General features: G+C 45.3%; 1 protein-coding gene across 1 annotated transcript in view; it reads right to left on the reverse strand.

The window, feature by feature from the left end:
* Window positions 1–1,897: 1,897 nt before the first annotated feature.
* The window catches only part of ZNF487 (zinc finger protein 487), a 45,691-nt gene continuing 27,074 nt past the window's right edge, over window positions 1,898–20,514 (reverse strand). The window contains 5 exon segments of the mRNA XM_033209202.1: window positions 1,898–2,987; window positions 2,989–3,059; window positions 8,255–8,350; window positions 8,610–8,648; window positions 8,690–8,732. Coding sequence (XP_033065093.1) covers window positions 2,565–2,987; window positions 2,989–3,059; window positions 8,255–8,350; window positions 8,610–8,643 — 624 coding nt within the window. The 5' untranslated portion in view covers window positions 8,644–8,648; window positions 8,690–8,732 and the 3' untranslated portion in view covers window positions 1,898–2,564.

Here is a 20,514-nt window from a genome sequence, read left to right on the forward strand (position 1 = left end):
CCGCCTTGCTGCTCCTGGATCCAACTTCCTAAAATGCTACACAGAAGAGACCATTTGAACAATGTGGAGGCATCTCTATGACCAGATTGTGTTGAGCTTAGACATGCAATTTTTCACTGGGTGAAAGTAAACACATGTATCCCAATGATTAACAATTTATGTCACTAAGACACAAAAAAATTTAAAATACAAACAATTTATAAATGACAGGATCCTAATATAAGTGTCTTCATTAAAACTGATGTGGTAGGAAACACTCAGGTTGTACTGTTTATCTGTTTTCCTGTGAATATAATACTGGGAATATTGTTGAACAATTTACAGAAACTCTAAAAAAGAGAAAGAATGCCTCAGTACAAGATTTTTAAATATTTGTTCTAATTTTCATACTCCTTTGATAAGACTTGTTTCAGCTGTGCAAAGGAATAAAGAAACCACAAAACTTTTTTTGAAACAGAGTCTCGCTCTGTTGCCCAGGCTGGCATGCAGTGGCACGATCTCAACTCACTGCAACCTCCACCTCCCAGGTTCAAGCGATTCTCCTGCCCCAGCCTTTCGAGGAGCTGAGATTACAGGCATCCGCCACCACGCCCAGCTAATTTTTTGCATTTTTAGTAGAGACGGGCTTTCCCCATGTTGGCAAGGCTGGTCTCCAACTCCTGATCTCAGGTGATCCACCCGCCTCGGCCTCTCAAAGTGCTGGGATACAGGTGTGAGCCACCACACCTGAAACAAACTCTTATCTTGATCAGTAACAAAGGAGTGACCTGTAATAATTCATTGATTCTCTCAGGCTCCATATATTTTATCTTTTTATCTTATTTCTTCAAATAAGGCAGAAATAGTTAAATACTGTATACTCTTCCTGCACTACCATCTTGTGATTCTAAGGTAAGAATAAAAAGAGAATAAAGGCCAGGTGCAGTGCCTCATGCTTATAATCCCAGCACTTTGGGAGGCCGAAGCAGGAAGGTCACCTGAGGTCAGGAGTTCAAGACCAGCCTGGCCAACATGGCGAAACCCTGTCTCTACTAAAAATACAAAAATTAGCTGGGTCTGGTGGCACACACCTGTAATCCCAGCTACTCAGGAGGCTGAGGCAGAAGAATCGCTTGAAGCCAGGAGGCGGAGGTTGCAGTGAGCCGAGATCACGCCACTGCACTCCAGCCTGGGCAACAGAGTGAGACTCCATCTCAAAAAAATAATAAATAAGAATATCAATTATTGGCCAGGCATGGTGGCTCACACCTGTAATCCCAGCACTTTGGGAGGCCGAGACGGGCAGATCACTTGAGGTCAGGAGTTCCAGACCACCCTGGCCAACATGGTGAAAATCTGTCTTTACAAAAAATACAAAAATTAGCTGAGCATGGTGGCACATGGCCTGTAGTCCCAGCTACTTGGGAGGCTGAGGCACAAGAATCACTTGAACCTGGGAGGAGGAGGTTGCAGTGAACTGAGATTGTGCCACTGCACTCCAGCCTGGGCAACAGAGTGAGACCCTGATTCAAAAAAAACCAAAAAACAACAAAAAAAGAAGGGCTGGGAGTGGTCGTTCACGCCTGCAATCCTAACACTTTGGCAGGCCAAGGTGGGTGGATCACCTGAGCTCAGGAGTTCAAGAACAGCCTAACCAACATGGTGAAACCCCGTCTCTCCTAAAAATACAAAATTAGCCAGGCATGGTGGTGCATGCCTGTAATCCCAGCTACTTGGGAGGCTGAGGCAGGAGGATCACTTGAACCCGGGAGACAGAGGTTGCGGTGAGCCGAGATCACGCCATTGCACTCCAGCCTGGGCAATAAGAGCGAAACTGTCTCAAAAAAAATAACAACAACAAAAGAAAAGAAAAAAAGATAAAATGTCAATTATTTGCTGTTCAATGAAACATCACTTCTAGGCAAAAGATTTCTCATCTTTATTGGGCGTTCTCACCCCAACCTGGGTTGTTTCTGCTATGGAATGAGTCCAAGAAGGTGAAGGTTTCTGAGCCTTCAGGATGTTGACAAGAGTTTCCTCTATGTTGTCTCTCTGATGTTTAGCGAAGTCAGGATTCTAGTAAAAGGTTTCATTATATTCATAGGGTTGCTCCCCTGTGTGTGTTCTCTGATGTGCTGTGAGGGATGACTTCCGGTAGAAGGTTTTCCCACATTCACTACATTCATAGAGTTTTTCTCCTCTATCTGTTTTCTGATATACAGAAAGCTTTGGCTTACAGCAAAATGTACTAGCATGCTGATTAATTTTATAGGCATTCTTTCCTATACATGTTTCCTGATGCTGAGTGAAATTTGGCTTCTTGCAGAATACTTCCAAATCTCTATTACAGTCAAAAGTTTTCTCTCCTCTGTAACTTCATAGAATGAGGAGTGATTTCTTGCCAAAACTATTCTCTTGCATTACACATGTTCCATCTCCATAACTCTGTGGTGTTTACTTACAGGTGGCTTCTCACCAGACCTCCTCTCACATTCACTGAATTCATAGGAACTCTCCCTTATGTGAGTTATCTGATGAACAATGAATATTGGTCTATTGGAAAGGCTCTCACATGTTCATTACATTCACAGGGTCTCCCATGAGCACACTGTCTTATGGGTAATGCAGGCTGCCTCTTCATGAAAAGCCTTCCCACACTGATTGTATTCAAAACACTGCTTCAGAGTTTGAATATACTGATGCCTAAATAGGTCCTCATTCTGAGAGACAGCTTTCCCATTTCCATCATATTCCAAAGGTTTCCCTCTGGCATAAGGATTTTCATGCTTCATACAAAGGAAAACTTTCCCATGTGCATTACACTCAGAAGGGTTCCTTATAAAGGAGCTTCTATTACTAATAATTAATTCCAAAATACAATTCAAATTCACTCCATATGAGTCACAGTTGCCATGTATTTTTCTTAATAGAATGGGGTTTGTGTCAACATAAAATGCTTTTCCTAATACACCATTTCTGTCCATAGTCAGTGTTTTGTTGTTAAGAAAAATCAACTTTCTGCAAATGCTGGTCTTAATTTTCCTGTCTCTTCTCCAACAGGTCATCATCTATGCAGCAGTCTAGAAACAAAAATAAGTTACCACAGATTATAAATGTTAACATATTTCTTATGAAAAGGAGACATATTCACATGCTTTTTTATTTTTATTTTTTGGCACAGTGTCTGGCTCTGTCACCCAGGCTGGATTGTGCAGTGGTGTAATCATGGCTCACTGCAGCCTCAACTTCCCAGGCTCCCACCTCAGCTTCTTGAGTAAATGGGATTACACGTATGTACTACCATGCCTGGCAAATTTTCTGTATTTTTTGTAGAGATGGAGTTTTTTGCCATGTTATCCAGGCTGGTCTCAAACTCCTGTTGCCCAGGCTGTAATGCAGTGGCAGCATCACAGCTCACTGCAGCCTTAACCTACTGGGCTCAAGAAATCCACCTGCCTCGGCCTCCCAAAGTGCTGAGATTACAGGCATAAGCCACCGCACCCGACCCAGGCTGTTCTTATAAAAGGATCATATGCATACCTTTATTCATCTAGAATATCATCATGTAACTCATAGTCTGAGATTTCACTTATATGATCAATTACACTGTAATTACTAGAGTCTACAATGCTTCTGCTTCATCTTCTGATTTGCCTAATAATTGTGAAGAGACTTCCTCTTGTCAATTTTCTACTCTTTGCAATTAACGGAAGAAAATAAAAGTTCTGAACTCTCAACTGTGCCCATTGAATTATTAAAAAAAAAAAAAAAGAGAGAGAGAGTTGGGTGCAGTGGCTCACGCCCGTAATTCCAGCACTTTCGGAGGCCGAGGAGGGTGGATCACCTGAAGTCAAGCATTCCAGACCAGCCGGGACAACATGGCGAAACCACATCTCTACTAAAAATACAAAAAGTAGCCAGGTGTGGTGGTGCGCACCTGTAATCCCAGCTACTCAGGAGGCTGAGGCAGGAGAATTGCTTGAACCCAGGAGGCAGAGGTTGCAGTAAGCTGAGATCATGCCACTGCATTCCAGCCTGGGTGACAGAGCAAGACTCAGTGTCAAGGAAAGGAAAGGAGAGGGGAGGGGAGGGGAGGGGAAGGGAGGGGAGGAAGGAAGGAAGGAAAAAAGAAAGAAAGAAAAGGAAAGAAAGGAAAGAAAAGAAAAGAAAGAAAGAAACAAAACGAAAAGAAAAGAAAGAGTCAGGTACAGTGGTTGACACCTGTAATCCCAGCACTTTGGGAGGCCAAGGCAGGAGGATCTCCTGAGGTCAGGAGTTCAAAACCAGCCTTGCCAACATGGCAAACCCCATCTCTAGTAAAAATACAAAAAAAAAAAAAAAAAAAAAAAGCCAGGACACAGTACTAGGTGTCTGTAGTCTCATCTACTCAGGTGGCTGAGGCAGTAGAAGCACTTGAACCTGAGAGGTAGAGCTTGCAGTGAGCTGAGATTGCACCACTCCACTCCAGCCTGGGCAACAGAGTGAGACTCTATCTCAAAAAGAAATGAATAAAGAAAATTTTAAAAAAAAAGAAAGAAAGAAACTACAAATAAGGTTTCTCCAGGCTTCTTTTATATTTTTGTCACAAGTCATACAATACTTAAAGCAGCTCAATAAGAAAACTGAAGGATGATATAATAGTGACAGTGATCTTCACTATTGTATTATCCTTATAAGCAATTCCATCATTCTATTCTATTTTAGTTTATTTTACCACAGTTGGACATAATTGATGAGTAATGTTGAAATAATTGCTAAGGAAATAACATAGCAAAATGTTTCAAACTTAAGAAAAATAGATCACTAAAATAGTATCATGCTTCTTAGATTATAAATGGGACCAATTCATTCAAATGATAACAGCAAAAACAGAATGAGCTTCATTCAATTAAAAAATATAAGTAGGCCAGGAACAGTGGATCAAGCCTCTAAACTAGCATTCTGGGAGGCAGAGGTGGAAGAATTGCTTAAGGCCAGGAGTTCAAGACCAGTCTGGGCAACACAGCAAGATCCCATCAGTACAAGTTTATATATATATACACATATATATACACACACACACAAATATATATATATATATATTTTTTTTTTTTCTCTTTGTTAGATTAAGTTAGAAAAAAAAAATTTTTTTTGAGATAGGATCAAAAGAGATGGACCTGCACTCCAGCCTGGAAGACAACACGAGACTCCATCTCATTTAAAAAAAAAAAAAAAAGAAAGAACTGTGTCAAAAATAAACTCAGAAGCTAAATTTGGGTCCACTGAGAGGTAACATTCTATTTTGTTTATTATTTGGACCATATATCATTTATACTCCTTTTATATTCTAAGGTTTCCTGTTCACATTTCATATATGATTCTCAAACTCCATATAGCTTGATTTTTGCTTTGTTGTTACAGACAGGCTCTTACTCTGTCATCCAGACTGGAGTGCAGTGGCATGATCATAGCTCACTGCAGCTTCAAACTCCTGGGCTCAAGCGATCCTCCCACTTCAGCCTCCCAAAACTGAGACTACCGGTGTACGACCATGCCTGGGTAATTTTTTATTTATTTATTTTTGAGAAGGAGTTTCACTCTCGTTGCCCAAGCTGGAGTGCAATGGCACAATCTCAGCTCACCACAAACTCCGCCTCCCGGGTTCAAGTGATTCTCCTGCCTCAGCCTCCCGAGTAGCTGGGATTACAGGCATGCACCACCATGCCCAGCTAATTTTGTATTTTTAGTAGAGACGGGGTTTTTCCCTGTTGGTCAGGCTGGTTCGAACTCCCAACCTCAGGTGATCCGCACACCTTGGCCTCCCAAAGTGCTGGGATTATAGGCAGGAGCCACCGTGTCTGGCCTAATTTTTCATTTTTTGTACAGATAGATCCTCATTATGCTGCCTAGACTGGTCTCAAACTCTTGACCTCAAGCAATCCTCTTGGGTTGGTCCCCCAAAGTGCTGGGATTACAGGAGTGAGCCACCGCACTAAGCTTATATAACTTGGTTTTTGATTTGACAATATCCATCTTTTAATAAGATGGTTTAGCCCCTTTAACTGTATTATGACTTCTAAAATAACTGGATTGGTTTTCTCTTTTTCACTTAAGAGTTTCCAGTTGTTCTAATTTTTACCTACCTTTCCCCACTCTTTCATATATATATTTTTTTTTTAATGAGATGGAGTCTTGCTCTTGTCACCCAGGCTGTAGTGCAGTGGCACGATCTCTGCTCGCACCAATGTCTGCTTCCCGGGTTGAAGTTTCTCCTGCCTCAGCTTCCTGAATAGCTGGGATTAAACAGGCATCCACCACCACACCCAGCTAAATTTTGTACTTTCAGTAGAGATGGCGTTTCGCCATGCTGGTCAGGCTGATCTTGAACACCTGACCTCAGGTGACCAACCCGCCTCAGCCTCCCAAAGTGCTGGGATTACAGGCCTGAGTCACCAAGCCCGGCCTCATTGGTCTTTTTTTTTTTTTTTTTTTAAGTCTAATCCAATACATCAATACATTAAATTTTTTTCTTTTCCATTTTCTTCTTTTTAAGTCTAGAAATTACACGTATTACTTTATTTTAGCATTTACTCATTACATGTTACCATTTATATTTAATGTAATAGTATTTCTTTTTTTTTTTTTTTTTTTTTTGAGACGGAGTCTCGCTCTGTCGCCCAGGCTGGAGTGTAGTGGCCGGATCTCAGCTCACTGCAAGCTCCGCCTCCCGGGTTTACGCCATTCTCCTGCCTCAGCCTCCCGTGTAGCTGGCGCCTGTGCACTACAGGCGCCCGCCACCTCGCCTGGCTAGTTTTTTTTTTGTATTTTTAGTAGAGACGGGGTTTCACCATGTTCGCCAGGATGGTCTCGATCTCCTGACCTTGTGATCCGCCCGTCTCAGCCTCCCAAAGTGCTGGGATTACAGGCTTGAGCCACCGCGCCCAGCCAATAGTATTTCTTCTTAACAATGAAAGGAATTTAGAGGCCAGGCGCAGTGGCTCACACCTGTAATCCCAGAACTTTAGGAGGCCAAGGGGGGCAGATCACTTGAGGCCAGGAGTTTGAGACCAGCTTGGCCAACATGGCAAAACCTCATCTCTACTAAAAATACCAAAATTAGTCAGGTGTGGTGATACACACCATCTGTGGTCCCAACTACTAGGGAGGCTGAGGTATGAGAATCTCTGAGCCTGGAGGCAGAGGTTGCACTGAGCCAAGATTGTAACACTGCACTCTAGCCTGTGAGACAGAGAGAGAGAGACTGTCTCAAAACAAAAAAAAAAGAAAAAAGAAAAAAAAAAAAAAGAAAGAAAAAGAAAAAAAAGAAAGGATTTTAGAACACAATTCAGATCTACTGGTAACTGATTCACATGTTGGATTATTTTTCAGTATTTTATTTTTATTGTTTTACATCCAACTGGGCATCATTATTATTTTATACAAAGATATTTGTTTAAATGTACGTGTCTATCTCTTATTTCTTCCCAAAACTGTTTCTCCCCATTTTCTCCCATCCAGTTAATGGTATCATCACACAGCCAGTGCCTCAGCATAAAACCTTTGAGATCATGCTTATTAGCTTTTTCTTATGCCCACAATCAAATTTAGCAGCAAATTCTGTTTCGGCTACAACTTCCAAATATATAGCACCCCAGCGAGCAGTCTGTCTGACAGCATCTCTCACATGCTCCCCATTACCCCCTGACTTCCACCCAGCCCGGCTCACTGCTGTCCTGCACACATGACACTCTGGCCTAAGGTTCATGACACAGGATATATACCATCTGGCCAGAATATTCCACTGACACATGATTCAAATCTGTGTTTATTCAACTACTGACTTCAAAAAGGCCCTTCCACAAAGTGCACACTACATCTCATTCTTTTCTACCAATAGGACACAGCCATTGTATTAGAGCTATATCTCTAACACAGATGGAACTGCCAACATTGTAGCTGCCAAATTAATACCTATTGAATAAATACATAATATATGATGAAAAGAAGATAACTGAAATTGATATAGAAGGAAGAGTCAAATGACATTCATTTGACGAAAATGAGAGACGCAAGGATTAAGTTTTTGGAAGAAAACAAAGACCATTTAGCTGTTATCTGCTGGTGTGTAATAATACATACATCTGAGGCAAGCAGGCCAGCTCTTAGTCACTTCCAAGGTTCTGGTAACTCTAAAAACATATTTCTGAAAAATTTCAAAGATGTCAATATGTGAACTAACTCCCTAGGATACAATTTCTCCTTGGGATTATAGATTCCTATATACTTATTAACTCACCTAGGTGGCTCTGACTTGGGAACTCTTCCTCTAATATCCACAGCACCTCTCCATGCTCCAACTTGCAAATCACCACTGGTTTGGTAATACAATACCCTGTGAATGAAAATGACACAGGACGTGGGCCAGATAGCCTGAGGAGGACAAAGCTGTGCCTGCACAAAAATAGGTCCACTTGAGCATTTCATTACGGAAAACACCGCAGATATTTTTTACAGTGCCCAAAAGGGATCAATCAAGCTTCAACTCCTGAGTTTCAAGCCTTTAACTCATAATCATACAAAGAAACCATCTGCAATCAGCAGCTAAAAAGGAAATAAATGTTATTTGGAGTTTTAAATTACACAATCCTTACCTACTGAGAGGAGGAGGCTGTAGTTCTCCAGCATCACGTCTCTGTACAGAGGAGGAGGTTGTAGTTCTCCAGCATCACATCTCTGTACAGGGTCCTCTGGGCAGGGTCCAGATGCTGCCACTCCTCCTGGGTGAAACCCAAAGCCACATCACTGAAGGACACTGATCCCTAGAACAGTACATTTCATTCTATAGTGATCAGAAGTGGAGAACACACAACATGTGTGAGATCTAACACCTTGTCATGTTCACTGTTGATAGCTGAAGAGAAAATGCTACATAAGATGCCTACTATTAATACTATACATTGTAGGAAAATGAGAAATCCTGGTATGAGGACTCTGCTGGTATACTGATTTTTTTCAGACAGGGTCTCGCTTTGTCACTCAGGCTGGAGTGCTGTGGCATGATCACAACTCACTGCAACCTTGACCACTGGGGCACAAGTGATTCTCCCACCTCAGCCTCCCAAGTAGCTGGGATAACAGGCACACGCCACCACATCCAGCTAATTTTTTATTTGTAGAGACAAGATCTCACCATGTTGCCCAGGTTGGTCTTGAACTCCAGGCTCAAGCTATCCTCCTGCCCTGGCCTCCCAAAGTGCTGGGATTACAGATGTGAACCACTATGCCCAGCTTACTTTCTTAATTCATACAAAAATTATATGAGGTCCCGCTAGTGATAGATGCAGGAGATAGATAAGGGGGGGGTCCCCGGAGAATCTCCGACCAACCCCACAAGTGTTTACACCAGATGCTTTTCTGCAGATAAGGGAATCTGCCCAGGGTCTTGTCTGCACATGCCTGCAACAGACTGAGGACCCATCTGCGTACTGGGAGAAGGAGGTGGAGGCAGGGGAAGTTTGAGCCTTGTACAGTGGGGGAGAAGCCTGGCCTCTTAAGATCCTGCGTGGTGGCCTAGTAGTAGTCAATCTGTGAGGTGGCGGCCTTTTAGCAGAATTGATTAAAAAAGAAAACTGATTTAAAAAAAAAACCTAGGGCCGGGCACGGTGGCTCAAGCCTGTGATCCCAGCACTTTGGGAGGCCGAGACGGGCAGATCACGAGGTCAGGAGATCGAGACCATCCTGGCTGACACGGTGAAACCCCGTCTCTACTAAAAAATACAAAAAACTAGCCGGGCGACGTGGCGGGCGCCTGTAGTCCCAGCTACTCGGAGGCTGAGGCAGGAGAATGGCATAAACCCGGGAGGCAGAGCTTGCAGTGAGCTGAGATCACTGCACTCCAGCCTGGGCGACAGAGCGAGACTCCGTCTCAAAAAAAAAAAAAAACCTAGGCTAAGCGTGGTGGCTCACGCCTGTAATCCCAGCACTTTGGGTGGCCAAGGCAGGCAGATCACTTGAGGTCAGAAGTTCAAGACCAGCCTGGTCAACGTGGTGAAACCCTGTCTCTACTAAAAATACAAAAAGTAGTCAAGAATGGTGGTGCGCACCTGTAATTCCAGCTACTAGGGAGGCTGAGACAGGAGAATCACTTGAACCTAGGAGGTGGAGGTTGCAGTGAGCCAAGATCATGCCACTGCACTCCAGTCTGGGTGACAGAGCTAGACTCTTGTCTCAAAATATAGGTAATAAATCATTTTTCCTTTTAGAGGCCAGGTCTTGCTGTTTTGCCCATACTGGAGTACATTCACAGGCATGATCATAGCATGCTACAGCCTCGATTCCTGGGCTCAAGCAATACTCCTGCCTAAGCCTCCCAAGTACCTGGGGCTCCAGGAAGGTTACCCAGGCTGTAGTGCAATGGCGCGATCTCGGTTCACCGCAGCCTCCACCTCCCAGGTTCAAGCAATTCTCCTGCCTCAGCCTCCTGAGTCGCTGGGGTTACAGGGGTGCGCCACCAGGCCTGGTTCATTTTTGTATTTTTAATAGAGACGGGGTTTCATCATGTTGGTTAGGCTGGTCTCAAACCCCTGACCTCAGCCTGTCTCAGCCTCCCAAAATGCTAGGATTACAGGCTTGAGCCATCGCACCCAGCCCCTGCTTTTTTTTTTTTGAAACACGGTCTTGTTCTGTCATCCAGGCTGGAGTGCAGCGGCACGAACACAGCTAACTGCAGCTTCAACCTCCTGGGCTCAAGCAATTTTCTCACCTCAGCCTCCTGAGTAGCTAGGACTACAGATGCATACCACCATCCCGTTAATTTTTTTGTGTTTTCACAGAGACAGGGTTTCACCATGCTGCCCAGGTTAGTCTCTAACTCCTGGGCTCTAGCGATCTGCTGGCCTCAGCCTCCCAAAGTACTGCGATTACAGGCATAAGTCACTGCACCGGGCTGATTTTTAAATTTTTGGAGAGATGGGGTCTCACTATGTTACCCAGGTTGGTTTCAAACTCCTGGGCTCAAGTGATCCTCCCACCTCAAGCCTCCCAAAGTGTTGTAATTACAGGCATAAGCCACCTTGCCCAGCCTGGCTGTTGTTCTTAAGTTGCTTTTATGAAAGGTGGAGAAAGTAAGCTGACATTTGGTTCTGGGGGAAAAAAAAAAAAAAGGTGGCCTGTAATCCCAGCTACTCAGGAAGCCGAGGCAGGAGAATCGCTTGAACCTGGGAGATAGAGGTTGCAGTGAGCCGAGATCACACCATTGCACTCCAGTCTGTGTGACAGAGCAAGACTTCGTCTCAAAAAAAAAAAAAAAAAAAAGGCGAAGGAGATCCACTGAATTTCTATATAAACAGGAAAAAAGGGCCAGGCACAGTGGCTCACGCCTGTAATCTCAGCACTTTGGCAGGCTGAGGCAGGCGGACCACGAGGTCAGGAGTTCAAGACCAGCCTGGCCAATATGGTGAAACTCCGTCTCCATTAAAAATACAAAAATTAGGCCAGGTGCGGTGGCTCAAGCCTGTAATCCCAGCACTTTGGGAGGCCGAGACGGGCGGATCACGAGGTCAGGAGATCGAGACCATCCTGGCTAATACGGTGAAACCCTGTCTCTACTTAAAAATACAAAAAACTAGCCGGGCGACGAGGCGGGCGCCTGTAGTCCCAGCTACTCGGGAGGCTGAGGCAGGAGAATGGCGTAAAAAACCTGGGAGGCGGAGCTTGCAGTGAGCTGAAATCCGGCCACTGCACTCCAGCCTGGGTGGCAGAGCAAGACTCCGTCTCAAAAAAAAAAAAAAAAAAAAATTAGCTGGGCATGGTGGCGCATGCCTGCAATCCCGGCTACTTGGGAGGCTGAGGCAGGAGAATTGGTTGAACCAGGACCCAGGAGGCGGAGGCTGCAGTGAGCCGAGACTGTGCCACTGCACTCCAGCCTGGGCTACAGAGTGAGACTCCATCTCAAAAAAAAAGGCGGGGGGGGGGGGGGCGGCGGATGTGATGGCTCATGTCTGTAATCCCAGCACTTTGGGAGGCTGAGGTGGGCAGATCACGAGGTCTGCAGATCAAGACCATCCTGGCTAACACAGTGAAACCCCGTTTCTACTGAAAATACAAAAAACTAGCCTGACATGCTGGCTGGCACCTGTAGTCCCAGCTACTCGGGAGGCTGAGGCAGGAGAATGGTGTGAACCCAGGAGGCAGAGCTTGCAGTGAGCTGAGATCATGCCACTGCACTCTAGCCTGGGCAACAGAGCAAGACTCTATCTCAAAAAAAAAAAAAAAAAAAAAGGAAAAAAGGTATGTCAAAAACAAAAATTATAAATGGGCTTATCTTACTAGATATTACTGTTTATTATGAACTCCTCTAATAAAAAGAAAAATACTCCAGTGAAACGAAAAAGTCCCAAAACAGAGTTAAATAGTGCCATAGGCCGGGCGCGGTGGCTCACGCCTCTAGTCCCAGCACTTTGGGAGGCCGAAAACAGGCAGATCACCTGAGGTCAGGAGTTCCAGACCAGCCTGGCCAACATGGTAAAACTCTGTATCTACTAATAATACAAAAAAATTAGCCAGGCACGGCTACTCGGGAGGCTGAGGCAGGAGAATTGCTTGAACCAGGGAGGCAGAAGTTTCAGTGAGCTAAGATCACGCCATTGCACTCCAGTCCAATGGGGCGGAACAAGAAAGAAACTCTGTCTCAAAAAAAAAAAAAAGTGTCCTAATATATGGTCAAGTCCCAAAGGATGATCAACCTTTTTTTTTTTTTTGAGACAGAGTCTCGCTTTGTTATACAGACTGGAGTGCAGTGGCACAAACATGGCTCACTGCAACCTCTACCTCCCAGGCTCAAGTGATCCTCCCGCCTCAGCCTCCCAAAGTGCTAGGATTACAGGCATGAGCCACTGCACCCACCCAGCCAATGATCAACTTACTAAATATGGTTGACATAATTATAAACGGTTATAAACTATAAATCCTTTATAAATTATAACAGAGTAAGTTGGAAGGCTCCCTAGGAAACATACTCCAGGAAAAGGACACATTTGGTACAAAGACAAAGGTGGTGTTATGACTAGTACATCCAGCAAGAAGGCAAGTTGAGCTGGAGCATAGTGAGTAAGAGGCTGAGAAGGAAGTGAAGTCAGAGATGTAATGGACCACATAACCCACTGGTGGAATTTTGGCTTTTACTCAGTGAAAAACGTAGCTGTTGGGCAGAGGACTGCCGTTTAGCAACCTGACTCATCCTACACAGGCACTCTAAATGCTAAGCCAGAGGCCAAGGTCTGAGCAGCAGCAAGACTGCTCTGCAACAGTTGCTGTAATCCAGGCAAAAGATGTCATGAAGAGGACTGCAAAAGGTCAGACTCTGTGGATATATTCTGGATGTATGCCCCAGAGGTTTTTCTGACAAATAAGATGTGTAAGACAAGAAAAAAACAGGTCAAAAATAATTCCAAGGGGTCTGCTATCAAACAAGAAGGCAAAGGAATGCTCCAGAGGTTGTGGGTTTGGGAGAGAAAATCCAAGAGGCCAGTTTTAATCATGTTGAGCTTGGGTCTATAAAATACTCAAGCAGAGATGTAGAGTGGACAGTTAATATATGCATCCAAAGTGTAAGAAGAAATCTGAGCTGGAGAGATTACCAGGAGGGATCAGGCCCCAGAGAGTACTGCTGACAAGACACTGCCAAGGGAGAGGCCTCGGCCAGACAAAGTACAAGTGATAAAAAAAAAAAAAAGGGGCAGCCAAATGCCAAGGTAAATAGGGGCAGGTCCCCAGTGAAACCTCCAAGTCAAAGACAGTTTGAAGCCTGAAAGCCAAGATAGAAGTTAAATCCTCAGACCAGACTGAGAACTTGTCTTCCTCTTTGGTATGCTTTCCTCTAATCCCTGCTCTTCATCTATTTTATATATAGCTACCCTTTCCTAATTGGTTTTTTTTTCTTTTTTTTTGAGACGGAGTCTCGCTGTCACCCAGGCTGGAGTGCAGTGGCGCAATCTCGGCTCACTGCAAGCTCCACCTCCCGGATTCACATCATTCTCTTGTCTCAGCCTCCCGAGTAGCTGGGACTACAGGTGCCCGCCACCACGCCCGGATAATTTTTTGTATTTTTAGTAGAGACGGGGTTTCACCCTGTTAGCCAGGATGGTCTCAATCTCCTGACCTCGTGATCCGCCCGCCTCGGTCTCCCAAAGTGCTGGGATTACAGGCGTGAGCCACCGTGCCTGACCTCTCCTAACTGGTTTTCTACACTGGCATGCCCACCATTGAGTGGTGTCTTCACTTTAACATTTTTTGCATACTCACAAACCAATGAGCCCACACTCTCCATTCTGAGTCCTATAAAGAAAGACCCCCGACTCAGTCAGTAGAGAGGGAGACGGCTTGACTTCAGAGAGAGACGATTTGACTTCAGAGAGACAGCTTGACTTCAGAGCGATGGCTTGACTTCAGGCAAGGGGCAACCTGACTTCAGGGAAGGCAACCTGTCCTTCCCGTCCCCTTTCCAGTTCCCCGCTCTACTGAGAGCCATTTTCTTTGCTCAATAAAATTATCTGCCTTCACTATCCTTCATTTGCCTGTGTGACCTCATTCTTCTTGGACACCAGACAAGAGCTCAGGATCCACTGAGTGCGGGTACATACAAAGGCTGTCACACTGGTCCTTTGTCCTCACCAGAGGAGGGCAGCCACCCCATGCAACGAGGCAAGGGGCCAACTGAGCTGCTAACACACAGCTGTCTGCAGACAGCAAAACTAAGAGAGCACTGTAACACTTCCTCTAGGGTTCTGGGGTCATGGGCACCCTCATCTTGGCACCGCCATCCATGTGTGCGAGCAAGTGCGGGATCTGGCTGGCCATTCTGGACACGGAGCTTGTTCCTGCCAGTGCCCAGAGCAGCCAGCCAGATCCTGCACTCACTCACGTGCTCCATCCTGCAAGGGGTTGAGCACAGTGGGCCGACTAAATGGGACAGCCCTGTCACGAGTCCAACAAAGGGGCCAAGAAAAATCCTGCATCGCAATGACCAAGGACTACACATAAACATTCAGTGGCAGGAAGGAAAGGAGGAATCAGTAAACAATGAGAGAAGGAAAGTTAAAAGTTAAGGCTGGAGGCCGGGTGCAGTGGCTCAAGCCTGTAATCCCAGCACTTTGGGAGGCCGAGACGGGTGGATCACGAGGTCAGGAGATCAAGACTATCCTGGCTAACACGGTGAAACCCCATCTCTACTAAAAAATACAAAAAACTAGCCGGGCGAGGTGGCGGGCGCCTGTAGTCCCAGCTACTCCGGAGGCTGAGGCAGGAGAATGGCGTAAACCCGGGAGGCGGAGTTTGCAACGAGCTGAGATCCGGCCACTGCACTCCAGCCCAGGCGACAGAGTGAGACTCCGTCTCAAAAAAAAAAAAAAAAAGTTAAGGCTGGCAACATGGTGTAACCCTGTCTCTACAAAAAAATACAAAAATTAGTGTGGTGGTGCATGCCTGTAGTCCCAACTACTTGAGAGGCTGAGGTGGGAGGATCACTTGAACACCTGAGCCTGGGATGTCGGGGCTGCAATGAGCTATGATCGTGCCACTGTACTCTAGCCTGTGTGACAGTGAGACGCTGTTCAAAAAAGAAAGGAAAAAGTTAAGGCAAAGTACAGTGGCTCTCACCTATAATCCCAACACTTTGGGAGATCAAGGTAGGAAAACTGCTTGAGCCCAGGACTTCCACACCAGCCTGGGCAACATGGCAAATCCCATCTCTACAATAAATAGAAAAATTGCCCCAGCGTGCTGGCTCACACCTGTAATCCCAACACTTTGGAAGGCCGAGGTGGGTGGATCACCTGAGATCGAGAGTTCAAGACCAGCCTGACCAACATGGAGAAACCACATCTCTACTAAAAATACAAAAAAATTAGCCAGGTGTGGTGGCACATGCCTGTAATCCCAGCTACTCGGGAGGCTAAGGCAGGAGAATTGCTTGAACCTGGGAGGTGGAGATTGCAGTGAGCCAAGATCACACCATTGCACTCCAGCCTGGGCAACAAGAGCGAAATTCTGTCTCTAAATAAATAAATAGAAAAATTAGCTGGGCGTGGTGGCAGGCACCTGTAGTCCCAGTTACTCAGGAGGCTAAGGTGGGAGTATCACCGAAGCCCAGGGAGCTCAAGGCTAAAGTGAGCGGTGATGGCACCACTGCACTCCAGCCTGGGCAACAGAGTAAAACACTGTTCCCCTAACCAAAACAAAATTAAAAGGGGAAGTTAAAAGAGTGTGCTGTCCTGTAAGCCAAGTGAAGAAAATCAACCAGAAGGGAAAAACACAGGCATACCTAAAAGACAATGTGCATTCAGTTCCAGACCACTGCAATAAAGCAAAGGTCACTTGAGTCACATGAGTATGTTGGTTTCCCATGCATGTAAACGGTATGTTTTCACTATACTATAGTCTATTAAGTGTTCAATAGCATTATGTCTAGGAAACCAATGTACATGTCCTAATTTTTTTTTTCTTTTGGAAGACAGAGTCTCGCTCTGTTGCCCAGGTTGGAGTGCAGTGGTGTGATCTCAGCTCACTGCAACCTCTGCCTCCTAGGTTCAAGAAATTCTCATTCCTCAGTCTCCCGAGTACCTGGGATTACAGGAGTACACCACCATGCCCACCTAATTTTTCTATTTTTTGGTAGAGACAGGGTTTCACCATGTTGGCCAGGCTGGTCTCAAACCCTTGGCCTCAAGTGATCCGCCCACTTTGGCCTCCCAAACTGTATGAGCCACTGCATACAGACATATCCTAATTTTAAAATACTCCATGGGCTAAAAATGCAGGCCAGGTACACTGGTTCATGCCTGTAATCCTAGCACTTTGGAAGGCTGAAGTGGGAGGATCATTTGAACCAAGGAATCAAAGATCAGCCTGGGCAACATAAGGGACCCCGTCTCTATTTTTAAAAATAAATAAATAAATGTTGGCCAGGCGCAGTGGCTCACGCCTATAATCCCAGCACTTTAGGAGGCCGAGGCTGGTGGATCACCTGAGGTCAGGAGTTCGAGACCAGCCTGGCCGACATGGTGAAAGCTCGTCTCTACAAAAATACAAAAATTAGCCAGGTACGGTGCACGCCTGTAGTCCCAGGTGCTTAGAAAGCTGAGGCAGGAGACTCGCTTGAAGCCGGGAGACAGAGGTCACAGTGAGCCACGGTCACACCACTGCACTCCAGCCTGGGTGAAAGAGCCAGACTATGTCTCAAAAAATAAAGTAAAATAAAATAAATGCTAACAATCATCTGAGCCTACAGTGAATCATAATCTTTTTGCTGGTAGATGGTCTTGCCTCAATGTTGATGACTGCTGACTCATCAGAGTGGTGGTTTGCTGAAGGCTAGGATGGCTGTGCAATTTCTTAAAATAAAATGGCAAAGGCCGGGCGCGGTGGCTCAAGCCTGTAATCCCAGCACTTTGGGAGGCCGAGACGGGCGGATCACGAGGTCAGGAGATCGAGACCATCCTGGCTAATACGGTGAAACCCCGTCTCTACTTAAAAATACAAAAAACTAGCCGGGCGACGAGGCGGGCGCCTGTAGTCCCAGCTACTCGGGAGGCTGAGGCAGGAGAATGGCGTGAACCCGGGAGGCGGAGCTTGCAGTGAGCTGAGATCCGGCCACTGCACTCCAGCCTGGGTGGCAGAGCAAGACTCCGTCTCAAAAAAAAAAATAAAATAAAATAAAATAAAATAAAATAAAATGGCAAGTATGCCACACTGATTGACTCTTTTTTTTCTTTCTTTTTTTTTTTTTTTGAGACAGAGTTTCACTCTTGTTGCCTAGGCTGGAGTGCAATGGCATAATCTCAGCTCACTGCAACCTCTGCCTCCCAGGTTCAAGCGATTATCCTGCCTCCCAAGTAGTTGGGATCACAGGCATGTGCCACCACGCCCGGCTAATTTTGTAATTTTAGTAGAGACGGGGTTTCTCCATACTGCTCAGGCTGGTCTCAAACTCCTGACCTCAGGTGATCCACCTGCCTCAGCCTCCAAAAGTGCTGGGGTTACAGACATGAGCCACCGCACTCGGCCGACTCTTCCTTTCATGAAAGATTTCTCTGTAGCACAAAATGCTGTTTAATTTTACCTATAGAACGTCTTTCAAAATTGGATTCAATCCTCTCAAACCCTGCTGCTGCCTTATTAACTAAGTTTATTTAAGTCTAAATTCTTTGTTGTCATTTTAACAATGTTCACAGCATCTTCACCAGGAATAGATTCAATCACAAGAAACAATTTTCTTCTCTCATGCATAAGAAGCAACTCATCTGTTCAAGTTCTACCATAAGATTGCAGCAATTCAGTCACATCTTCGGGCTCCACTTCTAATTCTACTTCTCTTGCTATTTCCACATCTGCGGTGACTTCCTCCACTGAAGACTTGAATCCCTCAAAGTCATCCATAAGGGTTGGATTCAAGTTCTTCAAATTCCTATTAATGTTATTTGGACCTACTCCTATGAATGGTCTTAGTGGTATCTTGATCAGTGAATCCATTCCAGAAGGTATTCAATTTACTTTGCCCAGATCCATCAGAGGAATCACTATCCATGGCAACTATAGCCTTACAAATTTCCTTTTTTTTTTTCTGAGATACAGTCTCACTCTGTTGCCCACGCTGGTGTACAGTGGCACAATCTCGGCTCACTGCAACCTCTGCCTCCCAGGTTCAAGCAATTCTCCTGCCCCAGCCTCCCAGGTAGCTGGGATTACAGGTATGCACCACCATGCCCAGCTAACTTTTGTATTTTTAGTAGAAACAAGGTTTCACCATATTTGCCAGGCTGGTCTCGAACTCCTGACCTGAGGTGATCCACCCGCCTCGGCCTCCCAAAGTGCTGGGATTACAGACACGAGCCACCACGCCTGGCCACAAATTTATTTCTTAAATAATAAAAGTTGAAGGTCAGGCACAGTGGCTCACGCCTGCAATAACAGCACTTTGGGAGGCCAAGGCGGGTGGATCACGAGGTCAGGAGTTTGAGACCAGCCTGGCCAACACGGTGAAACCCTGTCTTTATTAAAAATACAAAAATTAGCCGGGAGTGGTGGCGTGTGCCTGTAGTCCCAGCTACTCAGGAGGCAGAGGCAGAAGAATCACTTGAACCTGGGAGGTGGAGGTTGCAATGAGCTGAGATCGTGCCACTGCACTCCAGCCTGGGCGACACTCCATCTCAAAAAAAGAAAAATAAAAAATAAAACTTGAAAGTCAAAATCACTCCTTGGCCGGGCGCGGTGGCTCACGCTTATAATCCTAGCACTTTGGGAGGCTAAGGTGGGCAGATCACTTGAGGACAGGAGTTCAAGACCAGCCTGGCCAACATGGTGAAACCATCTCTACTGAAAAAAATACAAAACAATTAGCAGGCAGGCACCTGTAATCTCAGCTACTCAGGAGGCTGAGACAGGAGAATCGCCGAACCTAGGAGGCAGAGGTTGCAGTGAGCCAAGATCACGCCATTGCAATCCAGCCTGGACAACAAGAGTGAAACTCTGTCTCAAAAAAAAAAAAAAAAAAAAAATTACTCCTTGATCCATGGGCTGTAGAATGTATGCATGCTAGTAAGCATGAAAACAACATTAATTTCATACCTCATAGCTCTTGTATGACTAGTTGTTGATGAGCAGTAACATTTTGAAAGAAATATTTTTTTCAGAACATTAGGACTCAATAATTTGTTTAAAATAATCAGTAAACCAGCTGGGCATGGTGGCTCATGCCTGTAATCCCAGCACTATGGGAGGCCGAAGTGGGTGGATCACGAGGTCAGGAGTTGGAGACCAGCCTGACAAACATGGTGAAACCCCATCTCTACTAATAATACAAAAATTAGCTGGGGGTGGTAGTGCACACCTGTAATCCCAGCTACTCAGGAGGCTGAGGCAGGAGAATCACTTGAACCAGGGAGGCAGAGGTTGCAGTGAGCCGAGATCACGCCACTGTACTCCAGCCTGGCGACAAAGCAAGACTCCGTCTCAAAAAAAAAAAAAAAGAAAAGAAAAAAAAATTCAGCAAACTATGCTATAAACAATATGCCAGCCAGGCACAATGGCTCACACCTGTAATCCTAGTACTTTGGGAGGCCAGGACGGGCAGATCACCTGAGATCAGGAGTTCAAGACCAGCCTGGCCAACATGATGAAACCCAGTCTCTACTAAAAATACAAAAAATCAGCCGTGCGTGGTAGCACACACCTGTAATCCTAGCTACCCACGAGGCTGAGTCAGAAGAATCACTTGAACCAGGAGTCAGAGGTTTCAGTGAGCCAAGATCATGCCACTGCACTCCAGCCTGGGTAACACGGTGAGACTCTGTCTCAAAACAAAAAAGAAAAGAAAAAAAAGTTTTCCTTTGTATTTACATTTGGGCTGTTTGGCACAAGAGGCCTAATTTGGGCCTGTCTTGGCATTTGATATATGCCTTCCTCATTAAGCTTAATTATTTCTAGCTTCTGAATTAAAGTGGGAGATGTATGACTCTTCCTCTCACCTGAACGCTGAGAGGCCACTGCAGGGTAGTTAACTAC

This window comes from Trachypithecus francoisi, unplaced genomic scaffold (assembly GCF_009764315.1).
Source record: "Trachypithecus francoisi isolate TF-2019V2 unplaced genomic scaffold, Tfra_2.0 Lachesis_group9, whole genome shotgun sequence".
In the NCBI taxonomy this organism is placed as follows: Eukaryota; Metazoa; Chordata; class Mammalia; order Primates; family Cercopithecidae; genus Trachypithecus; species Trachypithecus francoisi.